Source organism: Sinocyclocheilus rhinocerous, unplaced genomic scaffold (genome assembly GCF_001515625.1).
Source record: "Sinocyclocheilus rhinocerous isolate Xijiao unplaced genomic scaffold, SAMN03320098_v1.1 scaffold886, whole genome shotgun sequence".
Lineage (NCBI taxonomy): Eukaryota > Metazoa > Chordata > Actinopteri > Cypriniformes > Cyprinidae > Sinocyclocheilus > Sinocyclocheilus rhinocerous.
The window spans coordinates 6,993-17,348 of NW_015631204.1; the positions used below are offsets into that span (position 1 = coordinate 6,993).

Sequence of the window (10,356 nt, forward strand, 5' to 3'; positions counted from 1 at the left end):
TTAGCTTACTGCAACATGCTGGTTTAAAATGTTAACCTCGGCTGCACTGCCACTTTTTGTCAGGAGAACACAAAAAACAGCTCATATGCAGATTTACTATTAAGACAATATTACTGTATTCTCATTTCTGATAGGTCAGACAACAGACACAATCAGTCAGGATTTGCAGTTTCAGTAAGTAACAGGAAATTGTGACACGAAACACATAAACAACAGTGTCCCCACCCGCAAATCCAGTTAACCCCGGACGTTCTTATCCTGCAATGCTGTGACTCAGTCTTTCTAGGCGTGTTCTACAAGGATGTGTGTAAACGTTGTTGCATCATTAGGGATACTATCTTAAATTACATAGGCCAGTTACATCATAGACTCAAATTTTTGTTTCGTATTGTCGTGTCCAGTACAGAGATCCTTCCTGGGTGAAGGAAGAAAGAGGGATAAAATACTATAAGCTGTAATATTTTATATAAATGTTAGTGTTGCAATAGTTTAAACTTGATGATATAATGATATACACTACGGTTTAAAAGTTTGGGGTCAGTTAGATTTTTATTTTTATTTTTTTTAAAGAAATTATTGCTTTTACTCCGTAACAATGGATTCCATTGATCAAACATGTCAGTAAAGATATTTATAATGCTACAAAAGTTCTCTATTTCAAATAAATGAAATGATTCCATAAATAAATATGAAGCAGAAAAAATTACTTCTGTGTTGATAATAATCAGAAATGTTTCTTGAGCTCAAATCAGCATATTAGAATGATTTCATGTGACACTGAAGACTGGAGTAACGATGCTGAAAATTCAGCTTTGCTTTACAGAAATAAATTAGCCTACATTTTAGAATATATTAAAATAGGAAACAGTTATTTTAAACCGTAATAATATTTCACAATATTACTGATTTCAGTGTATTTTTGATCATATAAATGCAGCCTTGGTGGACATTTGAATGGTATTGTATGCATGTAGCCTACACATAGAAGCATGATGTAACCTTGTTTGTTTGTACTTCCACTTCCAAATATGTCAGTCTTTTGTGATGTGTGACTAATAAAAGGAAATTGGTCATAAGGTTGTAAAAAAAAAAAGTACCACAACTACTCATAGGTAAATAATGAGTATTTAATGAGTATTGATTTTTAGCTATAATACATCTCTAAGGTAGCCTACATTAAAAATAAAAGATTTTAGAAATCTAAGAAAAAATCTTTAGAAAAAAAGATTCAAACAGTCAAATAATTCTGATGTTTTCACACTATTAATTTTTATTATTTTTTTTTTATGTTTTTGGTTGAATCTGCCTTAAGTATACAAAAAGATATTATACTACGGGGCCGTTGAATGCTTGAATCTGATTGGCTAACGAACGATTTCAGTTATTTCAAAGGTCTTACAACAGCAAAATAACCAAAACCCACAACGACACTGGCCAAACAAATAAATAGTAAGCAATATGATAAAAACGACAGATCATTTCCATGTTTTTGGCACAAAATTACGTTTTATTATGTACGGAAAGCACATACTCTATTTCCCTTGCTCTAGCTCTCCCTACAGTTTGCACACACGTTAACATACGCGCTCATATTGTTAGCGCTACTCTGGCGATTTTATCAGTAACAGTAAGTTTAACAACTTACAAACTATGACTTCTCACAAGCGAGGTAACAAGGGCGCTGTTCGTGAAGAAAATGAACTTAACGTTTCACTATTAGTAACGTTAGAGACATTAGCCGAACACTTTGGAGAGACGCACAGAGGTAATTCACATGCTTTCTCTCTCCCTCTAATAACTTTAGTTATTAACTGCATTAATCTGCTATCAACGGCTCAAGCCTCCGTATAGTTCTAAAATTACGTTTTGGAATTAGCAACGGAGGCGATGGATGAGATGCGGAAGAAATTAATCCTACTCACAATAGCGTTTTAAGTACAAAAACCAGACAAATACCTTGAAATATATCATCTGATCGATGTCTTGAGGTGTGGCAACCGTAGTATAAGCGGAATAATTGACTCCGGTTCCGTTTAATTATTAGAAAAATAATGCACACCCGAGGTGTAACGTGTGCATTATTTTTGTAATAGGCCCGTCTCAATTATTCCTTACTTACTTAATCTGCCGAGATATTGAAAAAAATCCCCTTAAATATTATGTTAAATGCTACAGATGTATGGCAACTCATCTGGCAATATGTTTTAGACAATTACACTTATAAATACTTGAATGTCGTGGTATTAGAATAGTTATCTATCTACTTAAAGCAACTGCATGTAGTTTTGTGTATTTTTGTTTGTACACTTTGTAGGCGATCGGCTGTTAGCATGACACTGGTTCCCTGGACATAGGCTTTGACATAAGTTTAGGCTGGACGTAAGTTTGAAAAGTTGTCGGGAGCATAGTGGTGGTGACGTTGAAGGCGAGCGACCGTGGTGCTGTAGTTCGTTTATAGCCTAAGTTTAGCTTTTAAGTTCTGGCGCTTTTTTTTGGCTTCAAAATTCATAAAAGTTATATTATTTTGTGAAGATGATCTTGATGGACAAAACGTATAAGTTTCATGAACTATGATTGAACACAGAGCTTATTTTTTGCGATAATCCAAAAGCCTATGGAAAAATCCCATTGGCTTTTTGTCGAGGGAACCAGTGCGATGCTAACGGCCGATCCGCCTACAAAGTGACGTCATAGTTCCCCAACTCTATTGTGCAATTCACTGTCGTAATTACAGTGGACGCACGTGCACATTTGTTGCTGCCGTAAAGCAATCCGCCCTTTTCGCGGAATTTCGTACCCGCTATGCTCACAAAACACACGTTTGGGAAGAAAAGCATTCGCCTTATTAGAAGTCACTATACCATCAGAATAATTTATGCCTGGGATTTCTGAACTGCCTAAAATGTCTGGTTTTTAGCTTTAATTTCCTGTTGTTTTCATAATGACTGAAAGGTATTTGACCAATAGCGTGCAGGCATTGTACATAATCGACCAATCGTGGCGTGCGAGAAGGCGGGATTTACAGAAAAATATCAAAACAATGCAAATACGTGTACATATAATGTAGGAGGATTGTAAAGAGCAGTGTTGCCAACTTAGCAATTTTGTTGCTAGATTTAGCAACTTTTTCTTTCAAAAGCACCTAGCAACAAATTTAGCTATTTTTCAAATTTATTTGGCAACTTTTAGCAACTTTTGATAAGTGACTTAAACCAGTGGTTCCCAACCCTGGTCCTGGAGGCACCCCAACACTGCACATTTTGCATGTCTCCTTTCTCTGACTCACCAATTTCAGGTCTTGGGAGTCTCTACTAATGAGCTGATGACCTGAATCAGGTGTGTATGATTAAGGAGACATGCAAAACGTGCAGTGTTGGGGTGCCTCCAGGACCAGGGTTGGGAACCACTGACTTAAACAATAAAAGGGACAGTTTTTCATCTAAATTACACAAAAAGAGGAAACCAAAGATGACTAACAGTACACATATCACATGAATTAAGTTAGCTGCTATTTGCAATTGTTCAATTTAGTAATAATAATAATAACAACAACAACTGAATAATTGAATAATTGTTCATTTATGACACCTTGTTAGTAGCTTGTACCTGTGATTGTTGGTACACTGTAAAAAAATATCTAGAAAAATGGAAAAGTTAGTAATTTTCCAGGACATTATCCGTTGTAACCTGAAAACACTAAATACAATGCGTAATTTAAATTGCAGAGAAAACACCTGTAAATAATCAATTCGGAAAACTCCTCTACATTAACATAGTAGATTGATATTTTTTACAGACTTTTAGATTGTAGCATACTAACTAACTACCAATACACTGCATAAAACTGTAATTGTTCCGAATGTATAGTTTTACTAGTTTACAAACTAGTAATAATAATAATAAACTTAAATTGTAATCGTACAAAAATGTGTAGATTAAGTACTCAATTCAATGTTGTATTTAAAAATTGTTATTAATATTTTAATATTATATTATGCATTTATATAATTTTACAAACAAATAAATTAACATATATAAAATATTTTTTTTGCTGAGATGCGATGTAGTGACACAATTTTGCGTCATGATTACATAATGATGTCATCACGCAATGACACCACAATGCCATTTAGCAACAAATCACCTTCCTTTAGCAACTTCCCCTGAAAATTAGTTGGCAACAGTGGTAAAGAGCACGTCAATAGAAAAACAAAGCCAAAACCTGGACATTTTAAGCAAAAAGGTAGGCTATATATGGTCACGTATGGTCACCATAATGGTAACATAATACAAAACGAACGACAATCAGTTATCCACTGGGCTGTGTTTATTTCCTATGAAAGAGTTGATATCAAGAGTATTTAATGGCTCATGTACAATACAGAGAAGATTTGAATCTCAACTACCAAAAATGGCTGGTCAGAAGTAAAAGTGTGTTTGAATCCCTGGTAATATCTACGTTTGTACCTGAAGAATTGACATCTGCCAGCAACTGTTCCCACTTTACAACCTCAGACGTTTCTTATTAATTTAGTCATCTCTAACCTATGCAAAAATCTCAGCATTTCTTTTGATAAATGGAGTAAGACAAGAAAAGGATTTTTATCTATCTTTATCTATCTATCTATATACATTCGTTATTTTGTGACCATATAAATTGACTTTTACAACAGAACAAACAGTACAACATTTTGAACAGCAGAAAAATATTTACTTGGATCATACACTGATCGGTGCAGTCAGTTTTTTTGCGGATGGCCTATAATGACAACATAAATAAGCACACATGTAAATAACTGCTTAAAATTGGTTACATGACTATTTGCATCAATAAAACAGAACAAATGAAGGCTTGAATTTCTTGAACATTAAGTCTATCCTGAAAGTTACTCAACTCACACCGTTCCTTTGCACATCAAAACCCAAATTACACACTACCGTTCAAAAGTTTAGGGTCATGATTCATTTATTTTTAAAATAAATTAATACTTTATTCTGAAAGAATACACTAAATTAATCAAAAAATAACAGTAAAGACATTTAAGATTGCTATTTCAAATAAATGCTGTTCTTTTGAACTTTTTATTCATCAGTAAATACTGGAAATAAAATGTATCATGGGTTCCACAAAAATATGAAGCAGCACAACTGTTTTCAACATGGATAATAATGAATTTTTTCATGAGCAGCAAATCAGCATGATTAGAATGATTCAGATTTCTGAAGGATCATGTGACACTGAAGACTAGAGTCATGATGCTGAAAATTCAGCTTTGCAACACATGAATTAAATTACATTTTAAAATATTTTCAAATGAAAAACAGTTCACAATTTTTTTTTACTGTAATCAAATAAACATTCTTGGTGAGCATAAGAAACTTGTTTAAAAACACATACTCCAAACATCTGAATGGTATTGTAGGCTGGAATGCTATGGAAACCTAAAATAAACTTGAAATGTTTAAACCAAGCATTTTCTCTAGGACAAGCGGATGGAACGGATAGCGGATTCGTTATAACAGAACACCATGGAATGCCAGAAAACTTCTAGACTCATTAAGAAGTAGGTTTTAGGTTAATTACCCATCTACACAACGTTTCTACATTTCAAACTCAAAAACACTGGGATTTTCAGAATTGCTAGGATCTAATTTCTAATGTTAATCCAATGGAATGGTCAGGTTATTCCAGTATGGCAAAAGTTTGACTTTTTCATTTATACTGTTAGCTTCATCCGCTACAGTCATGCAAGGCATTTAGTCACCTAATATGCAAATGTTCTGAGATGCTATAATGGCAGCCGGATGTAGACATGCAGTGAAAAAACGTGTCAGGATCACGCAGAAGTTGTAACGTCGCTCTCGAATTTATGTTTTTCCGCAAATAATCAATCTAACAATCTGAGGAGTCGGAGGGAAATATATTAGGCAAAGGTAATGATAATCAAAGGGACCATGTATAGGAATTTCTAAGACCGAGAAGGACCTATTCCCGTCCCATATAGTGATAACTCTGCATCTAACACTGCAAGACCATTTTTTTATGTGAAAAATCCAGCTTTCCACTTCTTGCAAGCTTTCTGTAGATAAACTTACATTGGCACTTACATACTGGGACCTAAAAGGAATATTCCACCTAAGGACTCACCATCAAACCTGTCTTTGGAAAGCATTAATGTGGTTATTACTGATGAATCTTTTCCTACACAAAAAAAATGTTCCAAAAGGGGGTTTTCGCAGCGAATGAAATACATTCGTTATTTTTATTTATTTTTACTAGCGTTGGTGGTTCCATGTAGAACCATTAACATTCATGGAACCTTACCATTGCACAAAAGGTTCTTGATAATGGAAAAAAGTTCTTTAGATTATTAAAATGTTCCTTTAAGGTTCGAATTAACTGTCTATATCAGCCAGTAGCCCCTCACTGCAGAACAAAGATCCATTTGTCTGCCCACCCATCCAAAGATGGGTGGGTTTAGGGGTGGAGATGGGTGGGTTTAGGGATCGGGGTGGAGACGGGTAGGTTTAAGGGTGGAGATGGGTGGGTTTAGGGATCAGGGGGTGGAGACGGGGTTTAGGGGTGGAGATGGGTGGGTTTAGGGATCAGGGGGTGGAGACGGGTAGGTTTAGGTATATGTAAGGTGGGAGGAGTTGGATCTGGATCCAACCTCGCCCCCTGGATCTTGTGTTCTGCAGTGAGGACCATCTCATATCAGCAGCTATCAATAGTATATATTAGTCATTCAAAAGGAGAAACCGAAACAAAGATATACGAGATAAATGCAGATATACGAAACGTAAACAAAGCAGTGCTTGCTTACCATTTTGAATATCGGTAACGTTGATAACTTTAATCATTTTAAGCGGCTCATGTTGTTATGAAAACATTCGCGTATTAGAATGATTGGGAAAGATCACGTAACATTTCAACAGACTTCTGTCTTTACCGCCTTCATTTACGTGCTTGTTTTCATCACTTTCACTTTAATTCTCGGGCACTGACTCGTTCGCTAAACTGAACATCCAATCAGAGTTCTCACTCGCGCCGACGGTCCCGACGCCGATTCAACATGTTGAATTGGGCAAACTACCGCCGACGTGAGCCCGACGAGTGGAACACACCAAACAAACTAGCCCGACTGTCGGCTTGGTGTGTCCCGGCCTTACAACACACACACACAAAAAGTGGCAACATTGCAAACGCCCCCTTTTGGAAGCTTTAATAAGTGTAGAAGAACCATTTTTGGCTCCAAAAAGAACCTTTCAGTGAACAGTTCTTAAAAAAAAAAAAAAGTTTTTTTTTAGCACACTCTTAAAAATAAAGGATCTTTATTGACATTAATGGTTCCATGAAGAACCTTTAAAATCCATGGAAAGGTTCTTTATATTTTTCAAATGTTCTTTACACAAAGAAAAAATAGTTCTTTTAAGAACTGCTCACTGAAAGGTTCTTTGAGGAACCCAAAATGATTCTTCTATGGCATCACTGTGAAACCCCCTTTTGGAAACTTTATTTTTAAGAGTGTGCGAAGAACATTTTAATAATCTAAAGAACCTTTTGTGGAATGGAAAGATTCCATGGATGTTAATGGTTCTTTATGGAACCATAGATGCCAATACAGAACATTTATTTTTAATAATGTACTTCCCCAAAGGTCTAAAATCTTATTTGTGTTCAGATTTGATGGCATTTAAGCCATGGAGAATAACATTTGAGTGCTTCAGTGAAGCTGTTTTGTCTTTTACAGAGGAAGGCTGACAGCTGTAGTCACTATTAATCGGAAAAGACAAGATTACGTGTTTGGAATGACATGAGGCTATTTTCTGTCGCTCTGAACCCATTTTGGCACATTAGGGCTGGACGATTCAGGGCTGTAATACTGCTTATATGATATGACAGGGATAGTAAGATATTGGCACAGCATTTAATTTAGTAGCACATATGCACATGCATACACCTTAAGGAAATAAGTGAACTCAAACAGAGTGCAGAGGAAGTGACATCAGAGGGAACAGCTGAATAAGCAGAACAGAGAGAACAGATCACGTCTGACCAGAAAGTCACGTCTTGAACATCACGTCTTTTGTTTTCCTCAACAGTCCTCCATCTGGCTCAATCGCTGCATTCCAGGAGTAAAAGATTCATTGAAGACGACAAAAACAAATTAGTTGTCATAATAAAATCCTTGTGAGTTCTGCAGGAAGGTTAGATAGAAGGTCAAAACGCTCCTCTCTGGCTTTGAAGCTCCTCGTCTGGCCTGGATTCCTGGCTCTTGATCGCACCTGCAGAGCCCGGGAAATCAGAATGAAACTGTTCATCAAAAACACTGATTCATCGTTCTCTGGTAACATATTCTGACATCATTCTCAAAATGACCAGAAATACATTACAATTCAAGTTGTAGATGCATTGAGACACATCTTCTGAATCATTACAACCTCATCAGAATTATTATAACATCATCAGAATTATTAGCTTATTAAGATATTATCGGTAGACGTGTGGTAAAAAGTCATGTAAAGTAAATATATATATATATATATATATATAAATACTAATGATATATATTATAATATAGGGGATATATATTGCAATATCAGACTACTATATTATTAAATGAAAATATTTCTTGGTTAAAGTTCATTTATAATTTATATTAGTGCTGGGCAGTATGACCAAATATTTATATCACGGTATTTTTCAAAATTATACCGGTTTCACGGTACATGACGGTATTTTTTTTTTTAATGCATGACCGGGTGTTAACCATATTTTGTACTGATTGAGAGAGGAAATACTGCAGTATATTGACTTAGAATGCCCTATTTTACTGTCATGATGAGTGAATATTGTCAAAAAATACCACACTAAATAAATAGTGACTAAACACGACCCCTTTTAATACATGTTAACCAGCGGTATGAACCGGTATACCGCCCAGCACTAATTTATATGTTATTAAAAATAACAACATTTGTAATAAGTTAGCAGTTTGGTAGAGTAAAGGGAACTTCATAAGAAGACCTACCTGGACATTTAAATCCTGTCTGAGAGTTTAATGCGGAGGATCCAACAGACAGCATTAATATAGAAGAGGGTTAGTTATTTTGCAAAACAGTGTCAATAAAAAAATTAGAAGGATAAAACACTGACTTAAACTCATATCAGTGATGCATTCAAATGTAACCACTATGCGTATCATTTGACATGCACTGATGTATCATACCAACCACCTGGTGGCGCTCTGTGATGCTTCGATGCACTGCTGGGATACATGTTTCAAACGTAACATACCATGCTTATCACTTGCATTTACCTCATGCAAAGCACACTAACAGTAGTTGTCAATTGCGTCAAAGAATGAAAAGTGGAGCTGAAAGTCTAATGGAGATAAAAAGAGGGAGAAAATGAAGGGAAGGAGAGAAAAAGACAAAGAAAGAGAACACAGTCTTAGTTCAGCAGAAGAGAGCGATGAAGACAGAAGTTTCATAGACATTCCCGGTCGACCTGTTCTTGCATGTTTAGACTCCACAACATTCCAACGCTAGCAAATTACACAGAAACACGGGAAGAAGAAAATACACAAAGAGTCGCACAAAATGTTCTGTTATGTATTCGGTGGCATGCATGTGTGCCGGTGTGTTCATGCGCCGTACCTTGAGTAGTGTTTTTCTCGTTCAGGAGTTTGGTTTGACTGTTGGGCAGGATCTTGATTTCAGGCGGCTCGGGGCTCTGGGACACCCGCGACGCCATCACAGCGTTGAGGTACTGCAGACGGGTCACCTGTGGGACACGGGCCCATTTTAACAGCAGAAAACACAAAGGCGACCTTTTCTGAAGGCCACACAAGTACATTTCTCACATGCGACAAAAAAGTCCATAATTTTTCAAAAAAATCTTCAACAAGTTCCAAAATAAAGATGCATCACAACATAAAAAAACAACAACTTTAAATTGGTGCAAAAAAGTTGGAGAAACCAAAAGATACAACACTGTGTACTTCAGTTCTTCCTTGAGGGAAATGAAGTACAATTGCAAAAAAAAAAAATTGTTGACTTTGATTATAGCTCATTATCTATTATAAATAGAACTAAATACTATTTGCTAAAAATCAATTACTATATTTTTTAGTTTAAATATAATTTTAAATGTTAAGATATATAACTACAAAATGACAACAACAGCAATATATTACATATATAATACATATAGCAGCAATAATAACAAAATGATCAGTTTAAATATTAAATAAAATATAAAATATATTTTTTAAATGTTAAAATAATAATAATAATACTCCTGAAAATATTTAAATATACTGAAATATTTTAATGTTAAAATAAAAAATTAAA

At 35.3% G+C, this 10,356-nt stretch overlaps 1 protein-coding gene across 1 annotated transcript in view; it reads right to left on the bottom strand.

Annotated features, from left to right (window-relative positions):
- Positions 1 to 8,122: 8,122 nt before the first annotated feature.
- Positions 8,123 to 10,356, bottom strand: part of LOC107741649 (metal transporter CNNM3-like) — a 9,868-nt gene continuing 7,634 nt past the window's right edge. Inside the window, exons 8-9 of the mRNA XM_016554403.1 lie at positions 9,661 to 9,787; positions 8,123 to 8,286 (exon numbers count right to left, since the gene is read on the bottom strand). Coding sequence (XP_016409889.1) covers positions 8,222 to 8,286; positions 9,661 to 9,787 — 192 coding nt within the window. The 3' untranslated portion in view covers positions 8,123 to 8,221. The remainder of the gene's footprint in view (positions 8,287 to 9,660; positions 9,788 to 10,356) is intronic.